The following is a 15713-nucleotide window of genomic DNA, read 5'->3' as shown; positions in this document are numbered from 1 at the left end:
CATGCCTGGTCTGATTTTTAAGGGCAACGGGCCCTTTAAAGGGCACCGATCTCCCCACACCATCAACAGACGGGCACACGGAGTGTCGCCTCCAGGTATCCTCTTCTGCATCCAGGCCTAACGCCAGACACCCCGTCCTGTCCACCCGGAGACCTGAACTCTGTGGATGTACAGAGGCACCCTTTTCGGGCATCTGAGCACCCCCCTCTGCATCACCACTATTTAAAAGAAGATGCAAGAAGGCGGATTATCCCTCTCCACTTCCCTGTTAAGAGGATGGTGGATCGAGGGTTCCTAATTTTTAACTCTGCAATGACCTGCTGGAAGCAGCCGCGCATTCTGCCACTTGGCAGATTAACCGGGTACAATCTCCTGTTGTTTACCTACCAGTATCCCTGCCCGATGTGTCATAAATTAAAAATGCCACGATCTGTCAAATAGCAAATCCGGTTTGTTCCGTTTTGCGGCTTCGGGTCCAGCCCTCTACCCTCCCTAGCCGCAACATGGATTGCTAGAGCAACGGTCCCCTGGCTGGAGACCTTAACTACTTTGATTCACATCAGTAACCCTTTCCTGAAGACAGTACAGCTGGTCAATCAAATCTTTTGAGCAGGAGACTAACAAAGGATCGTACTTTCCTACAGCCCCGACCAGCAGGGAAAGGGTTGTCCAGGACAGTCTAGATCTAAGAGATCTTGGTTCCAAAAAGGGGAACGAGAAGTAGGACCAATCCCGGACCTCAAACTTCTGACAACCTTTCACAAGGTTCTTCTTCTTCGAATGGAGTTCCTCCGCTCAGCCATTACTTCAACAGTAAAAGGTGCAGTTTCTGGCATCAATCGACATTCGGGATGCTTACCCTGTTAAAAAATTCCTTCGCTTTTCCATTCGTGAACAGCATTTAAGTCACGACCTTGTCCTTCGGCCTTGCTACCGCACCCAGAGTGTTCGCAAGGGTCATGGCGGCTGTCCTGTTCCTCTTGCACCCTAGAGGCGTGGTCGTCCCGCCTTGTTTGGCCGACTGTCTACCTGCCCTTCCAGGACTACGCTAAGTCGTTTATATCACTTGCGATACCCTCTCACCTGGGCTGGTGGCTAGACTTAGACAACTTCTCATTTCCAGCCCAGCAGATATCCTTTTTGAGGATGATCCGGTACTCTTCCAAAAGGGTGGTAATTCTCCCTCCAGACAAGGTCATGGTCCTTCAACAGGGAGCTCGCGCAATTGATCACTCATCCCCTCATTTCATTCGATTTGCTGGGAGGGTTCTGAGGAAAAATGGAGACGACAAAGGAAGCAGTTTCCTTCGCTCCGCTCATTTTCAGCAAGTCAAGCAGACTTTCAGACTATAGTCTCTGAGCTCCTTCTTCATCCAGGGCCTTTCTCCCGGTTCAATGGTTACTAGTAACTTCCAATGCCAGTCCTCTTCTCCCGATCATTGCTCTGGAGATCCGAAAGGTAGTCCTACAGTAGGTCCACTGCCTTATGGCGGGTCAACCCATCTGAATTCAATTGGACAATGCCACGGCTGTGCCATACGTCAATCATCTAGCAGGTACCCACGTTCAGGCACCATGGCCGAGGTACCTCACATTCTCAGATGGGCTGAGATTTATCACTCGGTGATCTCGGCAGTACATATCCCAGGAGTATAACTCTGGGCGGCGAACATATTCAGCCGTCAGGGTTTCGCCTCAAATGAGTGGGAACTTCACCCGGAAGTCTTCCATCAGACCTGCCTTCACTGGAGCTCTCCAGTTGTAGTTCGGATGGCGTCCAGACTGATCGCCTGTGTACTCGAGTTCGTGGTTCGCACTGCATGCTCTGGTTCTTCTGTGGTACCAGTTTCCACAACTCCCCTTCCACTACTTCCGAAAGCTTTTCAGAAGTAGAAAGTGATCCTCGGAAATCAGCACTGACCACGTCAGTTTGCTTGCGGAGCTGGTAGCTTTCTGCCTTTCTGCAACAAAACTGCAAGTAGGGACCTTCTCGCAGGAAGTTTTCACATGTAGTTCTTCCCTATCGCATACCGTTAGATCATTGGGATCTATTCTATTAGGGAAGGTCGCCCCTTTTTTCTCGGCGATATCCTCATCCTGACGAGTCTTTGGTGCTAACGGGTCCTTTCAGACTTTTTTCCCTTATTTCCTTCAAGGCAAGGTTGTCCTCAGGCCATCCCCATCCCTTGTTACCAAGGTGGTATTGTATTACCACTGTTATGAGGGCATAGTTCTTCCCTCATCTCTTTCGGCACCAGTCCACAAAATGGAACGAGTTCCCAATATTCCGGACGAAGCGAGTGCTCTGAGTAGGTACGTCTCGAGGACGGCGTCCTTCCGAAGGTTGGACACTGTATCTTGGGCTTCCTGACGGTAAGAGGAAGGCTTCCTGACGTTTACAGGAAGGGTTTAGCCGTCTTCATCCGCCATTTAGCCTTGTGTATTCCTTTCACCATCCAGGAGTCCTTCCGTGTTAGATGTCAGCCTATCTCCCTGTCTATCGTGGGTTCTAGGCACCAGGCGTCGACAAGACACGCCTGCAAGCTTGCGGATTCGTCCGGTCCGCATGCATTCTTGAAGCATTATAATTCCCAGACTTCCACAGATGTGAGTCTGGGCAGGCGGACTCTGCAGGCCGCGGTGGCGCACTTGTAAGTAGCGGTTAGGCCGGAGACACACTGGTGCGAGATACGTCCGAGTCTCGCTGGTTAAAAGCAAGCTGTGGCACCTGCACTCCGGAGCGGAGCGTGCAGCTCCATGTATTGCTATGCAGCTGCACGCTCCACTCCGGAGTGCTGGTGCCACAGCTTGCTTTTAACCAGCGAGACTCGGACGTATCTCGCACCAGTGTGTCTCCGGCCTTACACAGGGCCTGATCTGATGTTGTCCCCACCCAGGGACTGCTTTGGTACGTCCAACGGTCTGTGTCCCCCAATGAGGAGAAGGAGAAAGAGGGATTTTTGTGTACTCACCGTAAAATCCTTTTCTCCAAGCCAGTCATTGGGGGACACAGCTCCCACCCTGGTATTGGCTTATGCTTGTTTTTTATAATCTGATATGCTATACTCTCATATATAATATGACATGCTGTAAGCTAATATGTTGTTACTGATCTCCTACTGCTTTTTGCACCGAACTGGTTAGCTGAGAGCCAGCAGGAGGGTGTATACTGCAGGGGAGGAGCTAACTTTCTTTGTATCACTTAGTGTCCTCCTAGTGGCAAGCAGCATAACACCCACGGTCTGTGTCCCCCAATGATTGGCTCGGAGAAAAGGATTTTACGGTGAGTACACAAAAATCCCTCTTTTCACCCTCTTTTGGCCAAGTTTGTTAGTATACTTGAGATTGAAGTATGAAATCTATTAAACGGATACTATACGATTTCATGAGTGATGGACACCACTGTATAGTATCTACTTAATGAATGAATGCATCACAAACTTTTCAAAACATTTTTAATGACGTATTAAACAGAAACCTAAAGGGGATGTATGGATTAAATGGATGTTTAATGGTGTTCCTCATCGCTCGTCGGATACTATGGAATCTGGTTAAATACTTCAGATGATGTATCCGATAAATCATTATAACCAGTGGGTAACGGAGTCCTCTATTGGGCATCCATGAGTGTCTGTGAAATGTATGGGTGGGGAGTTTTTCCAAGCCTATACATAAGATGGAGGCCATTAATGTGATGCAAACATGACCGAGCACATAAGAGGTCACATATAGGCATGACTGACTTTTTACAACCCCTTAGGTGGCTGTGGAACGCCTTCTGAAGATGAAAGCGAGATACTGCATGAAAGACGCCAGTCCCTCACCCCACGACTCGTATTCTACGTTGCCTCCTGCTCCCACTGTGTCTCTACTCGAGATGTACAATGAGCTGTATTGTTTTTTCGGAGACAGTTTAGCTGTTCGCTTTGGCACTGGAGGAACGCCATCACAACCAGGAACCATTTCTAGAGGCCAACAAGAGCCTAAGAAGGAGTGTTCTGTGGATGGGGCAAGGAAAATGCCACAGCTGACAGCTCATGGAGAGGAAGAAGTAACAAATCCAGGCCGACAGCTTCAACGACCTCCAACATCATCATCACGCCCTCGGCAGGGACAGAGGGGGCAAGGAGTAAGAGAAGCATTTCAGAGGAGTAGACTTGCACCACGTGGTTCTCCACGCTTCACCTTCCTTATTGGAGGTAGACAAGCGGGTCGTGGGGGTAATGGCCGGAGGTTTCAGAGTGTCTTCCAGCTGCACACTGGCCCAACGGCTACAGCTAGTCGCTATGCCCAAAAGTTGCCAATGATTGGAAGAATGACGAAGCCTGGACGCAGGGGCGCGCAAGCAGAACTTTCACTTTATTTACCTTTGTGATGGAGATTGTACTTGGGGTTTCACCAAGATGGACTTTTGCATTAAACAGTGCAGTAAATTACTATCTTGAAGCCTAGAGTGCTCCTGAGCTTATTCGTTATGTCTAAGCGATTGGCACTGCCAGCTTCCAGTACTGCCCATATAATAGATACAGTTGGTTGTATATGTGGGGTGTTGGAATGAATACTAAAACACATGATCTTAAAGAGGTTGGACATTATAGCATACCCACAGGATGCACCATAAATGTTTGACAGATGCATGTCCCGTAATTGTGACCCACATCTATGTTGAAAAGACCCGACGGGCATACAATCATTCTTTATTACACCTGTAATTGTGAAAATTGCCAAGCATGATTCTCGAGATGCCAGTACCAGCGTTTGGGACCCACATTTATCTGAAGTACCATAGATCCCTGCCAATATTGATGACTTGTCCAATGGTATTACATCCAACACCCCCACTGATCAGCTGTTACAGGTGCGGGAGATCATACCTCTGTCACACTGTATCGTGGTCACTGCTTCACATCACTCCTATTACTCGATTGTATATCCAATGCTGATTTATGCTTAAATACCAATCTAATGACATGAACTGACACCATCATAGGTCCTGATGATGCTGTGAATCTAAAACTTGTGCCTTGTGATGTTTGTCCAAATATTTGGTTTGTTGGATGTAAATGTTATGACATATGCACTAGGTTTTGATTATTAAAATGAGCGATAATGCTGTTATTGTTGTTCCTCGTCCTGCACACATACAGACGACACTGGGCTTTAACAAGTTTATTTCTACATATATACAGGAGATGTGTGAAGGTCATAGTGTACGATAGGCTCCCACAGTGAGATCAAACAACTTGGCGTTGGAAACCTGTCCTTGCTTGTCTAATAAGTAGTACAGCGGTCGACCTTTAACCTTCAAGGGTATCATAGCTGGAACCTCGGAGCGGTGGGCCATGCAAGACACGTGCCTCAAGGGGATGTTGAAGGACGAGCCAAGGCCAAACACTCCCGCTGTGGCAATGGTCACTCTCTGTCCTCCTGCATGTAGAGTCACAGCATTCACAGATCGGCGGGAGAACAGCAGACCGGCAATTACCACAAGGGAACCTAGCAAGAGAAGTAAACCAAAAGTTTATTAACGCCGCCTGACCCACAGGCGATGTCACGGAGCGGTAGCAGAATGATACATAGGTTTGTGGGAGAAAGTCCAGTTCAAGTTGTATCTCATTCATTCAGATACCGACACTAAACCTGATTTATGTCACTTTAAAGTGAACCCGTCTCTTTGAACATGGTGTCAGATCGACAGGCGGGTGGCCACAAACACTGATATAGTTCTCTGGGAAGATATTCTATATAAGGCCTCATTCGGAAGTCTGATTTTTGCGTGCAAGGGCCATCTATGATTTTCTCAGATACTCTTTGGGGCTGTTCACATGTCTGATTTTTTTTTTTTTCCCGAATCGAGTGGTTTGCAGAGCAAAGTGGGAGACATGTTAAATTTTGATCTGAGGGTCGGATCAAAATTAGCATTGATAAGTCAATGGGTCTTTGAAAAAAAAAAAATAAATTTAAACCGCACTTGGATGACTTAAGCGTACGGTCCGATTTTCAAGGACTGTCAGAATGGAGATTTTTTTTTTAATTTATTTTTCCTTTTTTTTATTAATTTACTTCTCCAAGTACGAGAAAATTGTCTGACACTTGGACCACATTCTGATCACAATAATTTGTCTGATTTTCTCATACATTGTCTGAACGAGGCCTGACTTGTATTCTATAGTTTATAAATCCCTGCCCATTTTCAGCTTAGGAGTCTGGATACGGTTCTGGTCACGAGTCTGATCGGACATTCCATCTGTGTATTTAGCAATAAATAATCCAGTGCATTAATGATGCAAACTGAAGCACTGACTGTTAGGGCTCATTCAGATGGCAGTTTTTTTGCACACGAGTGCCTTCCATGTTTTTCACGGCTGGCACTCCTGCCCATAATAGTGAACGGGGCCTTACACATGTACGTGATTGTTTGCAGAATGGACGTTACATGCAAATTTCGAAGCCCTGTCCAGTGTTCATCTGAGTGTCGGAACAAAATTGGTCGTGCAAGTCTATGGGCCAGTGAGAACATTTTTTTTTTTAATTAGACTGCACTCGGATCACATTCACTGGGAAAATAAACTAAAGCTTCTCCTCTGAGAAAAACTGATGGAGCTCCAAACTCTGATGGTGACAACTGACACTGACCAGACTCGGATTGTGTTTTAGGAAGGGACACGAGACCTAGGTTAGGGATGAAGTTTGGGTTCATCCAAAGTTTGGTTCGAGTACCAGAATTTGACCTCCATAGAAATCAAATCTCAACCCAAACTTTGGAACTGGAAAATCAATCTCTCTCACTCCCCCAAAAATTCAAACCTGCTTCTTTGCTATGAGAAACCACAATAAAAAGGTTTTTTGGGGGGGAAACCACTCTCCCCCACCAATCCTGCAATTTGTTAGTTTTTTTTATAAAAAAAAAAAAAATCTGCAAGCTGAGCTTTAGTTATCCTCCCCTGGTCCTGCGCTGCTCCGGATGTCTGTTATTGTCAGCAGCGCTGATGTCCTGTTGCAAGCGCTGCAGATAATCACTGAACTCAGCGGCTTTGCCCAAGTTGATGGTGAAAGCTGATGAGCTCAGTGAGTGGCTGCAGCGCCAACAACAGGACATAAGCGCTGCAGACAATTACAGACACTGAGAGCAGCAGTGAACCAGGGGAGGGTGAGTAAAGCACAGTTTGTTGATGCTATGGGACCCCTTTAAGTCCAGTGCAGCTCAGCGCAGCCTCAGATGACAGCAGGTCCTCTCCTCCCCAGGCTCTGCCCTCGCCTCCCTGGAGGTCACAGCCACCTACCCACAGACAAGCAGCCGGCAGTGAATACCGTCCTCCACAAGGGGGAGCCCATGTTCCTTCCTCCTTTCACGTCCTTCTCCTCCCCGGAGTCATTCTTCGGCTTTATGTCCCGCAGTGATGTGTAACCGAAATGAGCCAAGTAAGCCCAGAAGCCGGCCTGAGCCGCACAGAAGAAGCCGAGCAGCGGGAAGAAGCGCGGCCTCTGGTGCTGGAACAGCAGCACATCTCGGGGCACCGGGTCTGCCTGGAAAGAACGAGTGGGAAGAACGGCTCGGGATCGGTGTACCAAGAAGGAGCGAACGTCTCCTAGCAACCGCAGGAGACCCATGCCAATTCTATCATCCCACCCCCTCCCTGAGAAACGCTGACCCCGGAGGCGCGAAGTGATGACGTCTCCACCAGGGCGGGATCACTTCTAGCGCGTGCGCAGAAGCGCAACTGAGGCTGAGAGCAGAAAGATGGCGTCACCCATGAGTGTGGGCCGGGAGTAGAAAGATGGCGTCACCCATGAGGGTGCGCCAAGATTAGACGCCTGATCTGAATTGCTCTTCAGTTCTTACTGAATTGGAGGTGGAATGTGAAGCCTGGTCACTGGTCCGTCCTAAGGGAATGAGGAGAGGTTACAGGGACATGTCTTCCACCACATAAACCCTGAAAGCAAAACATAGCTGGGCCTCCTCCATACCTGTATACATACTGTGTCAGAGAGCCAGGCAAAATGCTCCAGGCAAGAAGTCACCATATTAACCCCTTAGTGACAGAGCCAATTTGGTACTTAATGACCGAGCCAATTTTTACAATTCTGACCAGTGTCACTTTATGAGGTTATAACTCTGGAACGCTTTATCGGATCCCGCTGATTCTGAGATTGTTTTTTCGTGACATGTTGTACTTCAAGTTAGTGGTAACATTTCTTCGATATTACTTGCGATTATTTATGAAAAAAATGGAAATATGGCGAAAATTTTTAAAATTTTGCAATTTTCAAACTTTGTATTTTTATGCCCTTAAATCAGAGAGATATGTCACAAAAAATAGTTAATAAATAACATTTCTCACATGTCTACTTTACATCAGCACAATTTTGGAAACAATTTTTTTTTTTGTTAGGGAGTTATAAGGGTTAAAAGTTGACCAGCAATTTCTCATTTTTACAACACCATGTTTTTTTTAGGGACCACATCACCTTTGAAGTGATTTTGAGGGGTCTATATGATAGAAAATAACCAAGTGTGACACCATTCTAAAAACTGCACCCCTCAAGCTGCTCAAAACCACATTCAAGAAGTTTATTAACCCTTTACGTACTTCACAGGAACTAAAACAATGAGGAAGAAAAAAATTAACATTTTACTTTTTTTTGCAAACATTTTACTTCAGAACCATTTTTTTTAATTTTCACAAGTGTAAAAACAGAAATTTAACCACAAATTTTGTTGTGCAATTTTTCCTGAGTACGCCGATACCCCATATGTGGAGGTAAACCACTGTTTGGGCGCACCGCAGAGCTTGGAAGTGAAGGAGCACCGTTTGACTGTTTCAATGCAGAATTGGCTGGAATTGAGATCGGACGCCATGTCGCGTTTGGAGAGCCCCTAATGTGCCTAAACAGTGGAAACCCCCCACAAGTGACACCATTTTGGAAACTAGACCCCCCAAGGAACTTATCTAGATGTGTGGTGAGCACTTTGAACCCCCAAGTGCTTCACAGAAGTTTATAACGTAGAGCCGTGAAAATAAAAAATCGCATTTGTTTTCACAAAAATGATTTTTTCGCCCACAAATTCTTATTTTCACAAGGGTAACAGGAGAAATTAGACCACAAAAGTTGTTGTGCAATTTCTCCTGAGTACGTCGATACCCCATATGTGGAGGTAAACCACTGTTTGGGCGCACCGCAGAGCTTGGAAGTGAAGGAGCACCGTTTGACTTTTTCAATGCAGAATTGGCTGGAATTGAGATCGGATGCCATGTCGCGTTTGGAGAGTCCCTGATGTGCCTAACCAGTGGAAACCCCCCACAAGTGATACCATTTTGGAAACTAGACCCCCCAAGGAACTTATCTAGATGTGTGGTGAGCACTTTGAACCCCCAAGTGCTTCACAGAAGTTTATAACGTAGAGCCGTGAAAATAAAAAATCTCATTTTTTCTACAAAAATGATCTTTTTGCCCCCAAATTTTTATTTTCACAAGGGTAACAGGAGAAATTAGACCACAAAAGTTGTTGTGCAATTTCTCCTGAGTACGTCGATACCCCATATGTGGAGGTAAACCACTGTTTGGGCGCACCGCAGAGCTTGGAAGTGAAGGAGCACCGTTTGACTTTTTCAATGCAGAATTGGCTGGAATTGAGATCGGATGCCATGTCGCGTTTGGAGAGTCCCTGATGTGCCTAAACAGTGGAAACCCCCCACAAGTGATACCATTTTGGAAACTAGACCCCCCAAGGAACTTATCTAGATGTGTGGTGAGCATTTTGAACCCCCAAGTGCTTCACAGAAGTTTATAACGTAGAGCCGTGAAAATAAAAAATTTCATTTTTTCTACAAAAATGATCTTTTTGCCCCCAAATTTTTATTTTCACAAGGGTAACAGGAGAAATTAGACCACAAAAGTTGTTGTGCAATTTCTCCTGAGTACGTCGATACCCCATATATGGGGGTAAACCACTGTTTGGGCGCACCGCAGAGCTTGGAAGAGAAGGAGTGTCGTTTTACTTTTTCAATGTAGAATTGGCTGGAATTGAGATCGGACGCCATGTCACGTTTGGAGAGCCGCTGATGTGCCTAAACAGTAGAGACCCCCCACATATGACACCATTTTGGAAACTAGACCCCTTAAGGAACTTATCTAGATGTGTGGTGAGCACTTTAAACCCCCAGGTGCTTCACAGAAGTTTATAACGTAGAGCCGTGAAAATAAAAAAATCGCATTTTTTCTACAAAAATGATCTTTTTGCCTCCAAATTTTTATTTTACCAAGGGTAACAGGAGAAAATGGACCCCAGAAGCTGTTGTACAATTTGTCTTGAGTACGCCGACACCCCATATGTGGGGGTAAACCACTGTTTGGGCGCATGGCTGAGCTCGGAAGCAAAGGAGCGCCATTTGACTTTTCAATGCAAAATTGACTGGAATTGAGATCGGACGCCATGTCGCGTTTGGAGAGCCCCTGATGTGCCTAAACAGCAGAAACCCCCCAAAAGTGACCCCATTTTGGAAACTAGACCCCCCATGGAACTTATCTAGATGTGTAGTGAGAACTTTGAATGCCCAAGTGCATCACAGAAGTTTATAATGCAGAGTCGTGAAAATAAAAAATATATATTTTTTAACAATAAAGATTTTTTAGCCCCCAAGTTTTTATTTTCACAAGGGTAACAAGAGAAATTGGACCCCAAAAGTTGTTGTCCAATTTGTCCTGAGTATGCTGGTACCCCATATGTGGGGGTAAACCACTGTTTGGGCGCATGGCAGAGCTCGGAAGGGAAGGAGTGCCATTTTGGAATGTAGACTTTGATAGAATTGTCTGCGGGCGTTATGTTGCCTTTGCAGACCCCTAATGTAACAAAACAGTAGAAACCCCCAACAAGTGACCCCATTTTGGAAAATAGACCCCCCAAGGAACTTATCTAGATATGTGGTGAGAACTTTGAATGCCCAAGTGCTTCACAGAAGTTTATAATGCAGAGTAGTGAAAATAAAAAATATTTTTTTTCCCACAAAAAATATTTTTTTAGCCCCCAAATTTTTATTTTCACAAGGGTAACAAGAGAAATTGGACCCCAAAAGTTGTTGTCCAATTTGTCCTGAGTATGCTGGTACCCCATATGTGGGGGTAAACCACTGTTTGGGCGCACGGCAGAGCTCGGAAGGGAAGGAGCGCCATTTTGCAATGCAGACTTTGATAGAATTGTCTGCGGGCGTTATGTTGCGTTTGCAGACCCCTAATGTACCTAAACAGTAGAAACCCCCACAAGTGACCAAATTTTGGAAACTAGACCCCCTAAGGAACTTATCTAGATATGTGGTGAGAACTTTGAAAGCTCAAGTGCTTCACAGAAATTTATAATGCAGAGTAGTGAAAATAAAAAAATATATTTTTTTCCAACAAAAAAGATTTTTAGCCCCCAAGTTTTTATTTTCACAAGGGTAACAGGAGAAATTGGACCCCAAAAGTTGTTGTCCAATTTATCCCGAGTACGCTGATGCCCCATATGTGGGGGTAAACCACTGTTTGGGCGCACGGCAGAGCTCAGAAGGGAGGGAGTACCATTTGACTTTTTTAGCGCAAAATTGGCTGTCGTGTTTGGAGACCCCCTGATGTACCTAAACAGTGGAAACCCCCCAATTCTAACTCCAACCCTAACCCCAACACAGCCCTAACCCTAATCTCAACCCGATCCATAATCCTAATCACAACCCTAACGATAATCACAACCCTAACCCCAAAACAGCCCTAATCTCAACCCTAACCATAACCCTAATCAAAACCCTAAATCCAACACACCCCTAACCCTAATCCCAACCCTAACCCTAATCCCAACCCTAATCCCAAACGTAACACTAATCCCAACCCTAATCCAAACCCTAACCCTAATCCCAACTCTAACCCTAACTTTAGCCCCAACCCTAACTTTAGCCCCAACCCTAACCATAACTTTAGCCCCCGTCGTCACAAAAAAAGTTCAATGTAACCTTTTTTTTGTACGTCGCGTCCGCCATTTCCGCGGATGCGTGGCCGTAACTCTGCCCCCTCCTCCCCAGGACATAGACTGGGCAGCGGATGCGTTGAAAAACTGCATCCGCTGCCCACGTTGTGCACAATTTTCACAACGTGCGTCGGTACATCGGGCCGACGCATTGCGACCGCCCCGTACCGACGCAAGTGTGAAAGAAGCCTTAGGCTACTTTCAGACATAGCGCATTTTTGAGCGCTATTTTGCGGGCGCTTTTCAAAAATGCGCAATGTCATTTTCGTCTGCCGGCAAAGTGAATGAGAAATTCACTTTGCCGTTCAGACACACCGCAAAAAAACGCGGCGCTTTTGTCTGCAAACACGCCGGCGTAAAAAGAATTGACATGTCAATTCTTTACGCAGCGGCGTGTCTGCGTATCCCCCTAGGGCCCCATATTACCTTCCACACACAGCGCCTTTGTCCTGGGTGTCGGCGTCTTTGTACGGAGGGGTTGACACCCAGGACCGGACGTGACGTCGGACAGGAAGAGGGAAGCCCCCGCCCCCCAGTGAAGCAGCATGGAGTCCTTCTGTGTGTGTGTGTGCGTGTGTGTGCGTGTGTGTGCGTGTGTGTGTCCCCATGCGACGCTAGTGCCACCATTGTGCTAAGTCGCCGTATGGGACTACTACTCCCATCCGGTATTAGGATGGGAGAGTTGTCCCTGTGTCCGGCGACTTAGCACAATTGTAAAGTTACACAAAACACCTACACACAATACACATACATGACACACAGTACATACAACATATAACACAGAGTATATACTCACCAACAGCACACTTGTAGGCGAAGCCCTCGATCCTCCAGGAAAAAATCCAAAAATAATAAACCAAATTCATACTCCCTGTCCGCAGAATCCATAAAACGAGTGTCCCACGCCGATCGGCTGCTCTCCGGCGATACACTGCCAGGAGCGAAGCTCCTAGCAGTGTATCGCGTACTGTTCCGGAGTTCAATGACTCCGGCGTCTCGGTTAACAGCAGTACAGCTGCGTTGAACTTTCCCACGCAGCACTGCCGTTAAGCGAGAGTGCCGGGGTCAATGACCGCCGGTAAACTCGCTCGCGCATGCGCAGTGACACACCGACAGGAACTATGGCTCCTGTCAGTGTGTTGCTGCAGCCGTGGAGAGCAGACATATCTCTGGATGTGTCTGTTCTCCATGGAAAACCTTGATACGTGGCACTTAAATATGTGGCAATTAAATACGTGACACGTGGCACTTATACGTGATACGTGTCACTTAAATACGTGGCACTGAAATACGTGATACGTGGCACTTTGATACGTGGCACGTGTCACTTAAATATGTGGCACGTGGCACTGAAAGATGTGGCACGTGGCACTTTGATACGTGGCACGTGGCACTTTGATACGTGGCACGTGGCACTGAAATATGTGGCACGTGGCACTTTGATACGTGGCACGTGGCACTTTGATACGTGGCACGTGGCACTTTGATACGTGGCACGTGGCACTTTTATACGTGGCACGTGGCACTTTGATACGTGGCACGTGGCACTGAAATATGTGGCACGTGGCACTTTGATACGTGGCACGTGGCACTTTGATACGTGGCACGTGGCACTTTGATACGTGGCACGTGGCACTTTGATACGTGGCACGTGGCACTTTGATACGTGGCACTGAAATATGTGGCACGTGGCACTTTGATACGTGGCACGTGTCACTTAAATACGTGGCACGTGGCACTGAAATATGTAGGACACGTCGCACAAAAAAGTTACATGTAGTTTTTTTTGTGTCGACGGTCTGCCGAAGCACGACGCATCCGTCGCACGACGGATGCGACATGTGGCAATCCGTCGCAATGCGTCGCTAATGCAAGCCAATGGAGAAAAAACGCATCCTGCAAGCACTTTTGCAGGATGCGTTTTTTCTCCAACGACGCATTGCGACGGAAGCCAAAAAACGCTAGTGTGAAAGTAGCCTAACCCTAACCCTAGCCCTAACCCTAACCCTAAATTTAGCCCCAACCCTAACCCTAACTCTAACCCTAACCCTAACCCTAACCCTAATTTTAGCCCCAACTTGTCTTCTCCTGCCGGCCGGCAGATGGCAGCAGATGGCGGGCGCACTGCGCATGCGCCCGCCATGATGAAAAAGCCGGCTGGCAGGAGAAGACAGAAGAGGACCCAGGGACCCCGGGTGAGTATGATAGGGTCCCCGAATCCCCCTATTTCTCTGTCCTCTGATGTGCGATCACATCAGAGGACAGAGAAATAACTGATCGCTTTTTTTTTTTTTTTTTTTTTGCGGTCGCCGGTAAACTGTTAATTACCGGCGATCGCAAAGCAGGGGTCGGTGCAAATCGACCCCGATCATGTTCTTTGGGGTCTCGGCTACCCCCGGCAGCCGAGACCCCAAAGAACATCCGGGTGCCGGGCGGCGGGCGTACTGCGCGTGCGCCCGCCATTTTTTCCCGGAAAAAAGATGGCGGCGCCCATGGGGAGACACGAGGAGCACCGGGGGAGGTAGGTAAGTATTGGGGGGCTATTGGGGGCCATCGGGGACCACATTTCTCTGTCCCCCAATGTGCGATCACATCGGAGGACAGAGAAATTAAACGGCACATCGCGTTTTTTTTTTTTTTGTTGCGACCGCCGGTAAACGGTTAATTACCGGCGATCGCAACTCGGGGGTCGGTAAAAACCCCCCGAATCATGTTCTCTGGGGTCTCGGCTACCCTCGGCAACCGAGACCCCAGAGAAAATCCGACTCTGGGGGGCGCTATTCACTTTTTCCACAGCGCCGTTAATTAACGGCGCTGTGGATTAAGTACCCTTAGCGGCCGCCGTTAAAAGGCGTATCGGCGGTCGTTAAGGGGTTAAATGGTGCTGTAAGCAAAAAAGTGGCCCTAATTACAGGCAAGAAGTAGTATAAATGGTAGCACCGGGAGAAATAGATCCAGACACGCCTTGCCTCATTCAGACATCAATTTTAGGGTACAAGTTTGCTGTTTTACACAGCACTCTCACATAGCGAAACCAGTTCTTGTGCTCTGCACTGATGAGGGGCAAACACCCTGAAACACGTTTCTGCAAATGGGGTTTGTGGTTTGGCTTCTGGCCCTAAGGGCTTATTCTGAGTAATGTTTTTTGCGTATGAGTGCTAGCCGTGTATTTCACAGATAACACTCATGGCAATGATAGTCTATGGGGCTGCTGTACACAGGATATGCAGCAATTTTTCCTCAGATCGGCTCAGTCCGAGGGGAAAATCTGAAATTTTTACAACCCCATAGAATAACTTTAGTCTATGTGTGATCCAATGTTTTGTCAGATCGCACTTAGACCAAAAATACAGACATGTGCATGAACCCTACCACTTTATTCATTTTTTTTTGCCTCGATTTTCAAAACAGGTGGATGCATTTTGCTGATATTCCCTTGATTTTGCTTCAGTTTGGTGCCCATTTTGTTTCCATTATAATCAAGGTTTCCTACATTTGCGCTACATTTGGGAAAAATAAGATTTCCTATTGGGCTCAGGTCTGGAGACTGGCTAGGCCACTCTAGGCTCTTGAAATGCTTCTTATGGAGCCATTCCTTAGTTGCCCTGGCTGTGTGCTTCGGGTCATTGTCATGCTGGAAGACCTAGTCACGACCCATCTTCATTGCTCTTTCTGAGGGAAGGAGGTTTGTTGTGAATTTGGATTCTGGGCTCCCCCG

The 15713-nt window shown here is 47.0% G+C and overlaps 3 protein-coding genes across 4 annotated transcripts in view; 2 read left to right on the top strand and 1 right to left on the bottom strand.

Moving 5' to 3' along the window:
- Positions 1-5116, top strand: part of TAF6L (TATA-box binding protein associated factor 6 like) — a 29368-nt gene extending 24252 nt beyond the window's left edge. For both annotated transcript variants that reach the window (XM_077287545.1, XM_077287544.1), the window contains exon 11: positions 3761-5116. In XM_077287545.1, the coding sequence (XP_077143660.1) occupies positions 3761-4375 (615 nt within the window). In that variant the 3' untranslated portion in view covers positions 4376-5116. The remainder of the gene's footprint in view (positions 1-3760) is intronic.
- Positions 5117-5154: 38 nt separating this feature from the next.
- TMEM223 (transmembrane protein 223) lies at positions 5155-7674 on the bottom strand. Its single transcript, XM_077287548.1, has 2 exons — positions 7284-7674; positions 5155-5496 (listed from the first exon to the last, which is right to left on the bottom strand). The coding sequence occupies exons 1-2, from the start codon at positions 7609-7611 to the stop codon at positions 5204-5206; spliced, it is 621 nt and encodes a 206-aa protein (XP_077143663.1). The 5' UTR covers positions 7612-7674; the 3' UTR covers positions 5155-5203.
- A 103-nt stretch (positions 7675-7777) lies between these two features.
- Positions 7778-15713, top strand: part of WDR74 (WD repeat domain 74) — a 38319-nt gene continuing 30383 nt past the window's right edge. The window contains exon 1 of the mRNA XM_077287547.1: positions 7778-7902. Coding sequence (XP_077143662.1) covers positions 7893-7902 — 10 coding nt within the window. The 5' untranslated portion in view covers positions 7778-7892. The remainder of the gene's footprint in view (positions 7903-15713) is intronic.

The sequence above is a fragment of the Ranitomeya variabilis genome, chromosome 2 (genome assembly GCF_051348905.1).
Source record: "Ranitomeya variabilis isolate aRanVar5 chromosome 2, aRanVar5.hap1, whole genome shotgun sequence".
Taxonomy (NCBI): domain Eukaryota; kingdom Metazoa; phylum Chordata; class Amphibia; order Anura; family Dendrobatidae; genus Ranitomeya; species Ranitomeya variabilis.
The sequence above is the reverse complement of the archived record's forward strand: the minus strand, read 5'-3'. Positions and strand labels throughout refer to the sequence as shown.

What these genes read in the sequence shown, in the direction of transcription:
- TMEM223 (XM_077287548.1), bottom strand. Translation starts at nt 7,611, where the DNA reads ATGGGTCTCCTGCGGTTGCTAGGAGACGTTCGCTCCTTCTTGGTACAC. An exon ending in TGCCGGCTGCTTGTCTGTGG is followed by an intron (nt 5,497 to 7,283) that starts GTAGGTGGCTGT and finishes TTCTCTTGCTAG; the next exon opens with GTTCCCTTGTGGTAATTGCC.